Below are 17,293 nucleotides of genomic sequence, written 5' to 3'. Positions count from 1 at the left end.
CCAGATCCTTATCTCTCTTAAAATTAAGGAGATTGAGGCCTGCGATAACGTGGGGGAAGCACCCCCTGCTCCCTCGCCTCATTAAACGCCCTTACCAGCAGGGGCCCCAAGTCACCCAAAAACCTTTTATAAAATTCCACAAGGAACCTGTCCAGGCTGGGGCGATCCCCACCTGCATCATCCCCAGACCCTCCACCAACCCAATGGGGGCTCCCAATCCCTCCACCGGCCCAATGGGGGCTCCCAATCCCTCCACCGGCCCAATGGGGGCTCCCAGTCCCCCCACCGGCCCAATGGGGGCTCCCAATCCCTCCACCGGCCCAATGGGGGCTCCCAATCCCTCCACCGGCCCAATGGGGGCTCCCAATCCCTCCACCGGCCCAATGGGGGCTCCCAATCCCTCCACCGGCCCAATGGGGGCTCCCAGTCGCCCCACCAGCCCAATGGGGGCTGCCAGACCCTCCACCAGCCCAATGGGGGCTGCCAGACCCTCCACCAGCCCAATGGGGGCTCCCAATCCCTCCACCAGCCCAATGGGGGCTCCCAATCCCTCCACCAGCCCAATGGGGGCTCCCAATCCCTCCACCAGCCCAATGGGGGCTCCCAATCCCTCCACCGGCCCAATGGGGGCTCCCAATCCCTCCACCGGCCCAATGGGGGCTCCCAATCCCTCCACCAGCCCAATGGGGGCCCCCAATCCCTCCACCAGTCCTCCTCCACACTAGCGAACTCCAACCCCTCCAAAAAACGCCTCATTCCCTCCACCCCGGCCAGGGGCTCGGACTCGTACGATCTCTTATAAAAGTCCACTCCATTCATCCCCACCAGATCCAAGGCCGTGTTTACCCCCCCCCCCCCCTTTCCTTCACCTTTCTGATCTCCCTCGCCGCCTCCTGCTTCTCCAATTGATGTGCCAACATCGTATTTGCCTTTTCCCCATATTCATAGACCGCCCCCTTAGCTCTCCTCAACAGCTCTACCGCCTTACCTGTGGATATCACTCCAAACTCCATCTGTAGTTTCTGTCGTTCCCTCAACAACCCCGCCTCCGAATACCTCCTATTCACCCGCAGAATTTCATCGACTAACCTCGCCATCTCCATCTGTTCCGTCTTACCTCTGTGCGTCTGTATTGAAATAAACTCCCCCCTTACTACAGCCTTTAGTGTCTCCCACAGCGTGGCAGCCGAAACCTCACCCCGTGTTGTTCAGCTCCACATATCCCCGGATAGCAGCCCTCACCCGCACACAAACCTTCTAATCTGCCAACAGCCCCACATCTAACCACCACTGCGGGCCTCTCCCCCACCGATTCACCTGCAAGTCCACCCAATGTGGCACATGGTCCGAAACCACAATTGACGAGTACTCCGAACCGACCACCCCCGCCAACAAAGACCTGCCGAACACAAAATACTTGATCCACGAGTACACCCTATGCACAGGAGATAAAAACGAGAATTCTTTCGCCTTCGGCCTACCAAACCTCCACGGATCCACACCCTCTTGCGCTCCATAAACCCCCTCAGTTCCCTCGCCATCGCCGACACCCTCCCCAACCTCAGGCTCGACAGATCCAATTTTGGCTCAAGAACAGTGTTAAAATCCCCCAACAATTATCAACTCATGCGAGTAGGTCCTGGATCGTTCTTAGCACCCGTCGCATAAACTGTACATCACCCCAGCTCGGGGCATAAACTGTACATCACCCCAGCTCAGGGCATAAACATTCACCAATACCACCGGCATCCCCTCAAATTTCCTACTCACCATAACAAACCTGCCCCCAGAGTCCGCCACTACTCCCCACTTCAAAAGTTACCTGTTTATTAATCAAGACCACCACCCCCCTCATCTTCAAAACTAATCCGGAGTGAAATATCTTCCCCACTCAACCTTTCCTGAGCCTAGTTTGATCCTCAATCTTCAGGTGCTTTTCCTGCAAGAATGCCACATCTGCCTTGAAACTCCTCAAATGCGCGAACACGTGAGCCCTCTTGACCGGTCCATTCAACCCTCTCATGTTCCATGTGCTCAGCCTGGTGGGGGGACACCCCATCTCTCTCCTCTTCCTTGCCCTCCCCCATCTCTCTCTCTCTCCTCTTCCTTGCCCTCCCCCACCCCACTCTCCTCCTCCTCGCCCCCCCCACCCCCTCCTCGCCCCCTCTCCTCCTCCTCGCCCCCCCACCCCTCTCTCCTCGCCCCCCCACCTCTCTCTCCTCCTCGCCCCCCCACCCCTCTCTCCTCCTCCTTGCCCCCCCACCCCCCTCTATCCTCCTCCTCGCCCCCCACCCCCCTCTATCCTCCTCCTTGCCCCCCACCCCTCTCTCCTCCTCCTTGCCCCCCACCCCTCTCTCCTCCTTGCCCCCCCACCCCCCTCTCCTCCTCCTCCTTGCCCCCCCACCGCGCTCTCCTCCTTGCCCCCCTCTCCTCCTCCTCCTCCTCGCCCCCCACCCCTCTCTCCTCCTCCTCCTTGCCCCCCACCCCCTCTCCTCCTTGCCCCACACCCCTCTCTCCTCCTCGCCCCCCACCCCCCTCTCCTCCTTGCCCCCCACCCCTCTCTCCTCCTCCTCCCCCTCTCCTCCTTGCCCCCCCCACCCCTCTCTCCTCCTCCTTGCCCCCCCACCCCCTCCTCCTCGCCCCAACCCCTCTGTCCTCCTCCTCCTCCTCCCCCCAACCCCTCTATTTTCCTCCCCCCCACCCCTCTCTCCTCCTCGCCCCCCCACCCCTCTCTCCTCCTCGCCCCCCCTGTCCCCATAACCCCTCCTGGGCCAGCCTCCAGACAGCATCTCGCACCCCTCAGGCCCGCCCTCGGGTGGCCACCATCATCGACCCCCCCATACCACATTTCAAAAGCCCCTCGCTTGTCAGCAGTTGTTCCCCCACTCACCTCCCTCAAAACAACAATCCCAATCCCCATCAACACTTTAACACCTGGCAGCACGGTGGCACAGTGGTTAGCATTGCTGCCTACGGCGCTGAGGACCTGGGTTCGAATCCTGGCCCTGGGTCACTGTCCGTGTGGAGTTTGCACATTCTCCCCGTGTTTGCGTGGGTTTCACCCCCACAACCCAAAGATGTGCAGGGTAGGCAGATTGGCCACGCTAAATTGCCCCTTAATTGGAAAAAATTATTGGGTATTCTAAAATAAAAAAACACTAACAGCTGCTCACCTCCCGCTGCGATTCCGTGAACTAGCCCGCACAGCTAGACTGGCAGCCCACGGTCATGGCGCCTAGCATCCTACCCCCCACTGATCCCCCCCCCTGCACAAACACCATCCTGGTGCAAACAACAGCATCAACATTCAAAGACCGAAAGACAAAAAAAAAATCAACACCCCCCCCCCCCCCCCCAAAAGAACAAAGGCCCCAGAGAGAGAAACAAAATAAAAACCAGATCCGAGCCCAATGCACTCACCCACGACCTACCCCGATTCCCCCAACAAACCCCCACCCCAAGAACCCCCCCGCGGTGAGAAAACAAACCCCACCCAAAATTAAAGCACCAAAGAGGGTGGGGGTGGGGTGAGGAAGGGGGCCAGAGGTGTGAATCAGGATTTCCTGTTCTACTGGCTCAGTGGAATTTTGATGCACCTCCAGATGCTGGTATGCCAAATGAGGTGAGCTCATCATTGGGCCAAGAGAGCAGCCTGTGCCAAAAATACGAGAATTTAAAAAAAAAGATTTAAAACAATTCATCTGCCTAATTTACCTACAAGGCTAATGAAGGCATTGCTGATGTTGGAGTGAGGAAGGACTTATTTAAAAAAAGACAACCCTGACTCAATGGCACACTTCTGTAATAGTGCTTATCCCTGTCTGTTCTATGCAAATTAGTTTCCTTCCCTCTGAACCTGCAAACTTCAACAAGGTCAATAACGGAGGCCATTAGGATATATGAAGAGAGTTTGCGACCAGTTCGAACTGACCTTGAGAGCCATGAGCGAGGCCATATTATTTGGGAACTGGGCTGACCAATTCCTTGACCCAGGTCTGACTGCCTGTAGGTGCTGGGGATATAGTTTAGAGGGACCGGAGCATGCATTAGAAACTGAAAGGAGCGAGTGGGTATGGTGAAAAAAGAAAACTGGAAATGTGTGAGCTACACTCTCACTCCATGACAGGCAAGAACCTGGTCATCAGGTGCGAGGAACTTTCCATGCTCCTGATGTACATGGCACAGGTCTGACCCATTCCCACTCCTCCACTGCTAGTACTTACCCGAGCCATCTTCCACTTTATCTGGAGGTCGAAAACAGACCATGTTTGCAAGGACACAATGTATAAAACTCTTTATAACGAGGGGAAATCACATACCCAGCATTACCCCTAGTCTAGTGGACACTTCTGTTTGTGGCTGCATCCAGTTGTGTACAGACCATTGCTATGTAAACATAAAAAACACACTACGAGCCGAGATTCTACCTGAAACGGTGTTGCAAAGGCTGGGTCTGGCTTCATTGCCATGGAATGCTCTAAGTAGTTGAACGGTGCTATACTACCTATCCCTCATGGAAAGGTTTATGTAGATAAAGGCAGCCAAAAGGCAGCACGGTAGCATTGTGGATAGCACAATTGCTTCACAGCCCCAGGGTCCCAGGTTCGATTCCGGCTTGGGTCACTGTCTGTGCGGAGTCTGCACATCCTCCCCGTGTGTGCGTGGGTTTCCTCCGGGTGCTCCGGTTTCCTCCCACAGTCCAAAGATGTGCAGGTTAGGTGGATTGGCCATGATAAATTGCCCTTAGTGACCAAAATTGCCCTTAGTGTTGGCTGGGGTTACTGGGTTATGGGGATAGGGTGGAGGTGTTGACCTTGGATAGGGTGCTCTTTCCAAGAGCCGGTGCAGACTCGATGGGCTGAATGGCCTCCTTCTGCACTGTAAATTCTATGATAATCTATGATAAACACCTTTGATCCCTTTGGCAGTGCTCTGCACGTAATATTTTAGAGGCCCTGTGAGAGGAGATAATGGATACCGTCGGATGGTTCCTTTAGCAGACTGTCAGCCATTTAGCAGAATGCCTCAATGCCAGAATTTCCAAAGAAGAATCAAGACTTAGCTTAACTGGTGACAACAAAGGCCCTCCACATCAGATCCACCTGGGTGTCACTCCCTCCACATGTTACCCTCGTGGCGGCTGAGGTGGGGAAGAGACCATTATGTCATGCAAAACTCTATGGGCTGTTCCCAGGAATGCAGACCAACATAAACATCAATGACAGCTAGAGGAGCAACCACTTGGTGAAAGATGCTCTTTGGTCTGCCCGAAACTTGTTGGTCTTCCAGCGCAATGTGTTTTCCACGACCAAATGTTGTGGACTGACACATTCCAAAGTCCATGATATGTGCTGAGGAATGCACTGAAGCTCGGTGCAGCTGCCTCAGAGGCGGAATGGGGAAAGGTCACCATTTAAGGCCTTTCAGCCATAGTTCACAGAGGAGCTGAAAACTGTATTGTTGCGCTCTCAGGTACTTCATGATGTAGATAATTTGAATACCGTTGCACTTTCTGTAATGAACATTTTGAAATGTTTTAAAATTTTCTGATAGATAATTTATGAATAAAAGTATATTTTTGAAAAACAAAAACTGTTATAACAGGCTTCAAATTCAGATTCTTTGACACCAACTACTCCTGGTGATGGTTGTAATGAAGTGCCCAGGATTCTGGAAAACTTGGTTTCATAAAGTTTGTCTAACGTATTTACTAATGTCAGCATTGCCGTTGCCCATTCACAACAATTCCGGTAAGTGATATTAATAGTATCCTGGTTTTGGAATAACAGAAGTTACAATATTTTTTGATAAGCACTTCTTAGATTTGAATAGTCTTATAATCAGTAAGAGAATCTTTCAGTGACACAATGTCAGTTGATTCTTTTGTCAGCGTAGTTGCAAAGCTTGCACAGGCACGGTTAGCTGCTTTTTTCAGCATCACATGACTCATCCAGCACAAGATTCCAACGTACACATCTTTGGATATCTAAATATAATCCTGATTCAACATCACTATTTAGATTTGAGCTCCTCCTTCGTCATGAGATGACTGAAGATCTGAATTTTGCTTGTGCTTGCTTGTTAACCGGGCATAACAAGTCTTAATATATTCACAAATCACCTCACAGTAAGGCTTTTTATTTAAAAAGCACAAATAATATTCCACACAACTTGATACGAAGCTGAATCACCACACTTGTAGATCTGTGATTTTAAAGGCGACTTGACAGAGTATATATTCTCAAAGAACAAACCACAGAACCTTTTGAAAAATCTGAAATATACTCATCAAAATCCTTTATTCTGCTTAATCCTCCTAGTGTGGATATTCATCTTGTCTCTCTGAAGTCCAAACAGCACAGCTTAACGATGCCTGACAAATAACTGGGTTTGCCAATAACACCCGCCCCCAGTTAATTGTGCAAATAATGCATTTTTTAAATGAATACATAATACAATAGTGCAGCAAAATCATTGATGCATAGTTCAGAAACCTGTCCCCAGGGTGTGCTTGAATGTGAGAAGGCATGGTGTGTGTGTGCGCGCATTCAAACAATGATAAGAAGCAGCTGTTAAGGCATGAATTTTATTTGCCAGTTAATAGATCAAGCTTGAATGTTATCCAGGTCTTAATGCATGTGGACATGGATTCATTATCTGAGGAGTTGCAAATGGAACTGAACATTATGCAATCATCAGTGAATATCCTCACATCTGACCTTATGATGGAGGACAAGCCATTGATGAAGCAGTTGATTTAGACCTTGATGACTTCCTGCTGCAATTTTCTGGGGATGAGTGGACTGGCCTCCAACAATCACAACCAACTCCCTTTGTGCTAGATATGAAGAGGTCCCATCTTGGTTCCCAGTGGCATCAGTTTTACTAGGGTTCCTTGGTGCCACACTTGATGAAAATACTGTGATGATGTCAAGATGCAGGCTCCTGGCATCGCCTGAGGGGAGCTGCATGCGATTAAATGTTTCCACTTTTATTTCAAATATTTAGTAGTCACTCTCACTTTATCTATGGCATTCACCTATTTTGATCATATTTGGATCAGGGCTATAATGAGGTCTGGAGCTAAGTTGTTCTGGTAGCTTAAGCTCTGTCCATAATCTTTAATCCTCCATGCATATCGGAGTGATGCCAGAGGATGGTAAATGTTATTATTTAGAAAAGGAGAGGGATAAACCCGGAAACAATAGGCCAGTCAGTGTAATATCAGTGGTGGGATAAATACCAGAGACCGCTCTGAAGGGCAGAATTAATCCTTACCTGGAGAGGCACGTGCTCATAAGGAACATCCAGCATTGATTTGTTAAAGGCAAATTGCGTCTGCTAACCTAATTGGGTTATTTTATGAAGTAGTAGAATGGGCGGATGAAGGTAGTGCAGTAGATGTTGTATATATGGATTTTCAAAGGTAGCTGATAATATGAACAGTTTTCTTTGGAAAATAGAAACACATTGAATTAAAAAAACATTAATAACTTGGACATTAAATTGGCTAAAGAATAGAAGGTAGTTTTTAATGTTGAATGGCTGCTTTCCTGCCTGGAGAGAAGGATTCAGTGGGGTCCCTTTGGGGTCAGTATTAGATTAATTCCTTTCTTTTTGTATACAGTATAGCTGACAAGAACTTTGGCACAGGGTAGTTTGCAAAACAAAATTGCCAATGTAATAAATAATAAGCAGGATTGTAGAAAGCCTCAGGAGGCCATAATAGACTAGTGAAACAAAGACACATGATAGGTACAATTTAATATGGCTAAGTGTGAAGTGATGGACTTTGGAGAAACAACACGTAGAGGATACTATAAAAGAACACCATCTTGACGGGTGGTAAAAAAAAGATATATCTCGGTATGCATATTGATAAATCTTTGAAGATGGCCAAGCAAGTTGATAATATGATTAAGGAAGCTTGCAAGGCTTTGTAAATGAGGGCATTAAATTCAAAAGGAAGAAAACTAAGTTAAACATTTACAAATCCAGCCTCAGCTAGAGAAATGCATTCAATTTGTGACATTAAATTTTAGGATGGGTGTCAAGGGGACGGTTTACCAGGATAATACCAAGGGTGAAGGAATTCAATTATGTGGAGAGATTGGAGAAGTTGGGTTTGTTCTCCTTAAGAACAGAGAAGGCAATGGGAGGCCTAATAAAGGAATTCAAACCCACAAGGGGTTTCATATCACAAAATGCTCTTGCAAATGTGTCAGTAACCAGAGGTAATAGATTTAAAATAATTGGTAAAAGAATTGAAGTGGAAATTATGATAAATTTCCTCACATATAACGGTTAAGATCTGGAACACTACTTTTAAAAAGAGTGGTGGAATCCCATCCCACAGGAACTTTCAAAATGCAACTGGACATTCATTTGAAGGTTAATTTGCAAGCTGTGGTGTGGGATTAAATTGATTAGTTATTTCAAAAAACCGGCACAGGTTGAATGGCCACTTCCTGTGCTGTACAATTCTATGATTTAGCATATATGCAAGCCTGCAATGTATTTTTACCAGGCTGACACCTCATTTTCAGGTATTATTACTGCTGTTCTTGCATGCTTCCCTACACTCCTCACTGAGCTAGGGTTGCTGAACTTGCTTGATGATAATGGTAGAGGGAGTGATATGCTGGGTTTTGAGATTACGGATTATGGTGTGATAGTATTCTGCCACTGTCCATGGCCCACAGCACTGCATGGATGCCCAGATTTGAACAGTTGGATCAGTTTTGACTCTATCGTGTTTAGCACAGTGGTAGTGCCACATTACACGTTGGAGGCTGTCATTGAGATTATACTGGTTGCTATTTAGATCACATGGAATTCAGCCCATCATGTCTCTGTCAGGGTTTTACAAGAGCTACGCAATTACCATATACGCTTGTGCAAAAGTAAAATATAGTCAAAAAGGGGTTGACTTTTACATGGATAAAACTTTGAGAGGCTTCATTTCAACTAAAATATACCCAACTGGCACATCAAACATGACTCTCAAAATAAACCAAAAGATAATGGAGGAAGACACTTCCACACCAGCTATTTATTGTCTATTTTTATTGATGAGACTCTCCCACACCCACTGTGAGGTTCTTTAGCCCTAAATCCTGGATTTCCCGGACGAAGAACATGTTACTCAACATGCTGGCAATTTTCCCGTTTTAATAAGGTGAATGCACACTGGAAAGAGCCTCTTCCAGTGAAACTAACAAGGTGCGATGGTAATTGAGAAGGTAATTGGTGATGTTGCTATTTTTGCTCCCCATGTTGTTAAGAGCAGTTGGCCTTGGTTATAGTGCTTGTTCTTGGGCCTCAACAGAGGTAGGAGTTGGAGCCATGGTGAAAGGAGCAGCAGGAAAGTTCAGCTGAAGGTAAAGAAAGTGCTTTTTTAAATATAAATTTATAGTAGCCAATTCTTTTTTTTTTCCAATTAAGGGGTAATATAAAGTGGCCAATTCATCTACCTTGCACATCTTTTTGGGTTGTGGGGGCGAGACACATGCAGACATGGGGAGAATATGCTGTTTCCACAGGGACAGTGACCCAGGGTCTGGATCAAACCCGGGTCCTCGGCGCCATGAGGCAGTAGTGCTGACCACTGCACCACTGTCCTTGCCCCGGAGAAGCAAGTGCAAGGTTGATGAAGTTCCTTCCAAGAGGTTGGTAATCACCTGTGAGACTGTTAAAGTACTCTCTGACAGGAGCAGTACTTTGAACATCAGTCTCTTAAAGACCTGGCTGTTGCTCTTCAGTCTAACTGATCAAAGCCATCGCACCTTGTTAGTTTCACTGGAAGAGTCTCTTTCCAGTGTGCATTCACCTTATTAAAACGGGAAAATTGCCGGCATGTTGAGTAACATGTTCTTCGTCTGGGAAATCCAGGATTTAGGGCTAAAGAACCTCACAGTTGGCTTCATAACAACTTCAACGAACTCTTTACTTGCCCAACAGATCCAAGGGGCTCTCCCCTGCCCTCAATGCCCCCTATTTGTAAAAAGCAGGAAGAGTAGAATCACTTTGGGATCCTGACCCGACTTCACTTTCCAGGGCTTTCCCAACCTGCTTGCCCCTGGACCTGCCTCCAGTGGCCTGGGAAAAATCTGCTCAATTCTTCACATTCTGATGAAAGGTTATTCACCTAAAATGTGAATTCTGCTTCTCTCTCCATAGATACTACCTGACGTGCTGAGCATTTCAAAGTTTTTTTGCATTACATCACTCAATAGCTGGACTGGGAGGAGGTCAACAGACAGGATTGTCTCGTTAGAATTATCTTGATTTCTAGATAATCTTTAACATTAGCAGGTAGATTCCATTGTCATGGCAGTTTTGGAGCAGTTTGAATCAGAGAGCAGCAAGCTCTGATGCATAGGTTTTCTGTACTTTGTATGGGATATTTGCTGAGTCCAGTGCATTGATCCATTCCCCTATTGTATTTCAAGTGAGCCAGTGGAAATAATCTTGGCTATTAAAAAAAGAGGGATAAACCCAATGATTACAGTCCAATCAATTTTCGGTGATGGGAAAACTTTTCAATCTAATAATCCGGAAAAAATTAAATGGCATTTGGCAAGGTATGGGCTAATACTTGAAAGTCAGCATAAATATGTGAAAAGCAAATTGTGTCCAACTTGATCGAGTTCTATGACTAACCAGAGGTAGTTGATGGTGGTGCAGTTAATGTGTATATGGACTGATAAAATACCACATGATAGATATTTAAGAAAATTTAAAGCACACATATCAAAGGACTGCATGGATGCAAATTGGCAAAATGACTGAAAGCAGAGAATAATGGTGAACAGTTTTACAGAAAAATGAAGAGTGCAGTGATGTCCCAAAGGAGTCCGTATTGGGATCACTACTCTTTCTGATAATCTTAATGACCCCAGACTTGGGTATAAAATGTCAATCACAATGTGATCAATCAATTTACATTTCATCAGAAGCAATTACATATTATTTTTGTGTATGTAAAGCACAAATGCAATCTGGACTTTTTAAAAAAAACATGCTTGTTGTCCACATTCCAGCTTGTATATTCACACTGTACTGGAATCCTATTGTGTCATGTAACAAATGCAATTGTTACTGAAGCAAACTCATTACTGACAAAGGGTATTATTAACTTGTGAAGCTCAAAGTACCAGAAATTATCCCTTGATTATGCTAACCTAATATACTTGTCAGGGGGTGGGGATACAGGGAAAGGCCTTTTACAGTGACAAGTAAATAGGTCCTTCCCCCATTTCACTAAACAAGCTCATCATCCCAAGAGATAGCAGTCCATGGTTCCTCAATCAGCGAGTGAAAAGTGCTGCATGAATTGGGTTAAAGGCAGGGCAGCACGGTGGCGCAGTGGGTCAGCCCTGCTGCCTCACGGCGCCGAGGTACCAGGTTCGATCCCGGCTCTGGGCCGTTGTCCGTGTGGAGTTTGCACATTCTCTCCGTGTTTGCTTGGGTTTCGCCCCCACAACCCACAAAGATGTGCAGGCTAGGTGGATTGACAATGCTAAATTATCCCTTAATTGGAAAAATTAATTGGGTACTCTAATTTATTAATCAAAAAAATGAATTGGGTTAAAGGTTTAGAAGAATAACAGGACTTACCTATAGTGCACATGCGTGACTGTTGGTTCTCTGTAGCCAATAATCCAAGTCTGAATGTCTATTGGCTTTGCTTTGTGATACGCGATGGTAATATCTATAACCCACTGGAGACCTTTTTGTTTTTCCACTACATAGTACAGAGATAAAAAAAAACAATGTTAAGCAAACTTATTTTTTTGCACACATATAGGCCTTGATGAAATCAGAGGTAAGGGTGCACATGCATTATGGATAATTTGTTCTGACCAAAAATGGGCATGACTTTATCAAACCACTGTCAGTTGTTTGTATTTAAAAACCAAGTTGTACATGCAGAGTACCAACTTGTTCGGAAATTGGTACAATTAATTAATGCAACCAGTTCATAGAATCATAGAACGGTTACATCATAGGAGTGAAACATTTGGCCGGTCATGCTCCTGCCATCTCACTCCAAGAGTAACTTGCAGATGAAGCCCTTAAGTTATCATTAATCGCCCATTTAATGGCCTCAGTTTGCCCACTGGCAGCTTACAGCACTCCTGCCACTGGAAAAGTTGCAGCAGGGCAGGGGGCGGATGAATAGGCAGCAGCAGGCCACCGCTGGATTTTACTTGCCCCCCTCCCCTCCTCAAACAACTCACCTGCTGACAACATAAAATGCAGCCCATGATCAGCTTTGGCAGTACAGTAATCTAGGATTAAGCCACTGGCAAAGCAATGTTCAAGAATATTATCCAGTTTATCTAGATCATGCTGCACATAGGCTTGTCCGGCAGTAGTCTCTTTCTGTGAAAATAATTTTGGGCAGGGATATTTCTGGCCAGGCTGGCATCTATTGCCAACATTAGGTTGCCTTCAAAAACATTATGCAGTATTGATACAATCAAGTGGGTTGCTAAGCCAATTCAAGACTGTGGTTCAGAGTCAACCACACTCCTGTGTGGCTGGAGTTGTTTTTGGCCAAAATAGCAAGTTCAAATGTTGCTGAAAAGAGAGACCTGTTCTTGAAGCTTTTCATCTCTCACTCATCAGGGCAAGTGCAAAATGACAAATTTCAAATGATCTCAACAACTTATACGACAGGAGAAAAAAGTGTGCTAAAAGGCTGGCAAGTCAACTCTGATAGACCGAGACATTTTGATATTCGTCATTTTTGTGTTTGCCCTGATGAGTGCAAGATGAAAAACCAGCAAAATGTCACTCCTTTCAGCAATATTAAAATTTTGTACTACCAAGTGACAGGACAAAGGAGATTATGTGAACCAGGTTGGTCCAATCTGGGCTAATGACCTGAAGAAATAAGTTAAAATCCCACCTAGGCAACAACAAATTTAAATTCAGTTAATCCACAATTCTGGAAAAGAAAGCAGGTATCTGTAATACTGATCACAAAACCATGATTTGTCATTAAAAAAAAAATCTGGTTTAGGTGGTGGAGATCAACCTCTCTACCCGTGCCATGGCGTGGCGGAGGGACCTGCTGGAATTCTTGACCATTCTTGAAAAGGTCAAATTTGGACTGAGGGGAAGGATGGAGGGGGTTCTACAATTCATGGGCGTTATTCATTATGCACTTTTGAGAATTGGATTACATCGAACATTGGGTGGGGGGGGGAGGGGGGGGGGGCTGGAAGGATTGGGGGGAGAGGGACTGTCTGTGTTAATGGTGACTATGGGTGATTCCTGATTCCTTTTGTCATTTGTCTATGTTAACATGCGGGCTAATGTTTGGGGTTTGGTGGGAGGATGGAATCGTTGTTATTGATTATGGGGATTGACATTACATTTGTTACTGATTATGTTTATTGTTGGGTGTAAATTTGGGAGAAAATGTGAAAGAGGGGAATAAACATATTTATATTAAAAAAATCTAGTTCATGAATGTCCTGCATGGAAAGGAATCTGCTACCCTGCCATATATGCAACAACTAGACCCATAGCAATGAGGTTGACTCTTGAGTTGCTTCAATTACTTTCCCTCCATCATAAAGTCTTAAGTGATCATAATGTTTGTGGATTACTGCACAATGTTCAGCACCATTTATGACTTCTCAGATACTGAAGCAGTCAGTGTCACCCTGCAGCAAGACCTGGACAACATTCAGGCTTGGGCTGATAAGTGGCAAGTAACATTCATGCCACACAAATGACAGAAAATAACCATCTCCAACAAGAGAGAATTTAACCATTGACATTTTATGGCATTACCACTACTGAATCCCCCACTATCAAATCCTGGGGGTCACTATTTACCAGAAAATGAACCGGAAGAGCCACTGCAGCTACAAGAGCAGGTCAGAGGCTGGAGATTCCGCAGAGAGCAACACGCCTACTGAATCCCCAATGCCTGTCCACCATTAACAAGGCACAAGTCAGGGGTGTGATGGAATACTCTCCACTTGCATGAATGATTGCAGAGCCAATAACACTCAAGGAGCTCAACATCATCAGGATGAAGCAACCTACTTGATTGACAGCACCATCCACCGCTTTAAACATTCATTCCTTCCACTACTTTACAAAAAAATAAATTTAACATACCCAATTAATTTTTGAAAATTAAGGGGCAATTTAGCGTGGCACATCTTTGGGTTGTGGAGGCGAAACTCACGCAAACATGGGGAGGATGTGCAAACTGCACACGGACAGTGACCCACAGCCAGGGTCGAACTTGGGACTTCGGCCTCGTGAGACAGTATTGCTATCCACTGTGCCACCGTGCTGCCCCATTCCTTCCACTACTGAAACACAGTAACATCAGTGTGTACTGCCTACAAGATGCACTGCAGCAATTCACCAAGGCTCCTTCAACAGCACCTTCCAAACCCATGACCTCTACCACCTCGAAGGACAAGTGCAGCAGGTGCATGGGAATGCCAATACCTGTAAGTTCCCCTTCAAGCACAAAGCATCAACTTGGACTATATCATTGTTCCTTCACTGTTGTTGGGTCCAAATCCTGGAACCCCCTCCCTCAGAATCATGTTTACAGTGCAGAAAGAGGCCATTCACCCCGTCGAGTCTGCATCGACCCCTGGAAAGAGCACCCTATTTAAGCCCACACCTCTGTCCTATCCCAGTACCCCATTAACCCCACCTAACCTTTTTGGACACTAAGGGCAATTTATCATGGCCAATTCACCTAACCTGCACATCTTTGGACTGTGGAAGGAAACCAGAGCACCCGGAGGAAACCCACGCACACGCGGGGAGGATGTGCAGACTCCGCACAGACAGTGAACCAAGCCGGAATCGAACCTGGGACCCTGGAGCTGTGAAGCAATTGTGCTATCCACAATGCTACCGTGCTGCCCTTAAGAACAAATTAATCTACACTCCATCATTCTACCGTAATCCATGTACCTATCCAATAGCCGCTTGAAGGTCCCTAATGTTTCCGACTCAACTACTTCCACAGGCAGTGCATTCGATGCCCCCACTACTCTCTGGGTAAAGAACCTACCTCTGACATCCCCCCTATATCTTCCACCATTCACCTTAAATTTATGTCCCCTTGTAATGGCTTGTTCCACCCGGGGAAAATGTCACTGACTGTCTACTCTATCTATTCCCCTGATCATCTTATGAACCTCTATCAAGTCACCCCTCATCCTTCTCCATTCTAATGAGAAAAGGCCTAGCACCCTCAACCTTTCCTCGTAAGACCTACTCTCCATTCCAGGCAACATCATGGTAAATCTCCTTTGCACGTTTTCCAAAGCTTCCACATCCTTCCTAAAATGAGGTGACCAGAACATTAATGAACCAAATTTTTTTTTAATACCAACTGTACTCGAGGGGCCAAATGGCCTCCTTCTGCAGTGTAGGGGTTGCACCATTCTATACTAACTTTTTATGCTAATTTCTATTTTAATTTAACATACTAAACTTGAATTCCCCAGCTGCCATGGCGAGATTTTAAATCACGTCTCCAGATCATTAGTCCAAGTCTCCAAGTATAGTATTCTCACCACTATCATACCGTACCTAGTAAATTATGGCAGGTTTGAGGAGAGACGCAAAGAGCAAGGATGTCAATGTAAGTATCTCGGATTGTGGCCATCTGTCCACAATATTTGTATGCCGTGACTTTGAGGCTGAGGTTGAAAATTTCTCCAGGAAACATTAAAAATGTGTTAACCAAATATTCATTAGCAATTATTTAACTGTTTGGCAAAGCCCTTCAGCTCTGCAAACCATTTAAATAATGTAAATATATGACTATTCCCCAGGGAAAATACCAAGCAAAACAAAACATTCTAAACACTGGTTTTGTAATGGAATGCTGTGGTTTGTAAATTATTTACAGGTGAGGCTATTTGAGACTCGGCTAATTAAGTAAACTATTTGAGATAAGCCAGTTAAGCTTAATCAGTTATGTTCACGTAAACATCAGATAATCACAGAAGGAGCATATGGAGAGTTTTGACATTTTAAACTATACTAATTCAAATATAATAACAAAACATTACAAACATAAACATTGATATTATCTCATCAGTGGACTGCCTCTAACCCGTGACACAAAGGTATTCACCATATTTTAATTTGGTTTGATTTTCATAGAGCAAGTAAGCTCAGACAATAGTTAACTTTTCAGGAAGGCATCAATTGTATCTCTGACAAAGAGTCATCGGACTCAAAACGTTAGCTCTTTTCTCCCCCTACAGATGCTGCCAGACCTGCTGAGATTTTCCAGCATTTTCTCTTTCATTTCAGATTCCAGCATCCGCAGTAATTTGCTTTTATGAATTATATCTTCCTTATTTTTACATTTAATTCCCCTTACAATAAATTACAACATCCCATTTGCCTTCCTAATCACTTGCTGTACCTGCATGTGATTCAGACACCAGGACATCCAGGTCTCTGTGTACCGGAGTTCTGCAATCTCTTGCGATTTAAATAATGCACTGCTTTTCTATTATTTCTGTCAAAGTGGACAATTTCACATTTTCCCACATTATACTCCATCTGCCAAATTTGTGCCCACTCAGAACCTGTCTATATCCCTTTTCAGATTCCTTATATCCTCTTTACAATTTACTATACTACCTACCTTTGTGTTGTCAGCAAATTTACCTTTTGTTCCTTCAGCCAAGTCATTGAAATGATTGTAAATAGTTGAGGTTCTAGCACTAATTCCTGTGGCACTTGCTAGTTTGCCAACCTGAAAATGGCCCATTTTTGCCTATTGTTTCCTGTTAACTATTCAGTCCACTAACAATGCCAATAAGTTACCCCCTACAACACAAGATCTTAATTTTGTATTGGAAGCTTTGAAGAGGACCTTATCAAATGCCTTCCAATTTGACCCTTCTGATTCTCGGACATCTTGTTGCTAAGATCCAAAGGAGATCGTTGAATGGACTAATACAAAAGCAAAATACTGTGGATACTAGAATAATTAATGAAAAACAGAAAATGCTGGAAACCATCAGGTCTGGCACTATTTGTGGAGAGCGAAACAAAGTAAACATTTCAGATATATAAAACCTTTCATCAAAATACATATACTACCATATACACTGAGTATTTTCATTTTTAATCTCCAAAGGACTGCTGCTTTCGCCAGGATTTTAATTTGAATTCAAATCAGATCATCTATCGTCTTATTGAATGGCGGAGCAGGCTAGAAAGGTAGGCTCAAGTAGCCTACTCCTGCTCATGGTTATCTTAAAGATAGCGATTG

At 45.2% G+C, this 17,293-nt stretch overlaps 1 protein-coding gene across 7 annotated transcripts in view; it reads right to left on the bottom strand.

Moving 5' to 3' along the window:
- Window positions 1-17,293, bottom strand: part of lpgat1 (lysophosphatidylglycerol acyltransferase 1) — a 205,774-nt gene that overhangs the window by 59,413 nt on the left and 129,068 nt on the right. For all 7 annotated transcript variants that reach the window (XM_038810932.1, XM_038810979.1, XM_038810970.1 and 4 more), the window contains one exon: window positions 11,620-11,746. In XM_038810932.1, coding sequence (XP_038666860.1) covers window positions 11,620-11,746 — 127 coding nt within the window. The remainder of the gene's footprint in view (window positions 1-11,619; window positions 11,747-17,293) is intronic.

This window comes from Scyliorhinus canicula, chromosome 1 (genome assembly GCF_902713615.1).
Source record: "Scyliorhinus canicula chromosome 1, sScyCan1.1, whole genome shotgun sequence".
Classification (NCBI taxonomy): domain Eukaryota; kingdom Metazoa; phylum Chordata; class Chondrichthyes; order Carcharhiniformes; family Scyliorhinidae; genus Scyliorhinus; species Scyliorhinus canicula.
The sequence above is the reverse complement of the archived record's forward strand: the minus strand, read 5'-3'. Positions and strand labels throughout refer to the sequence as shown.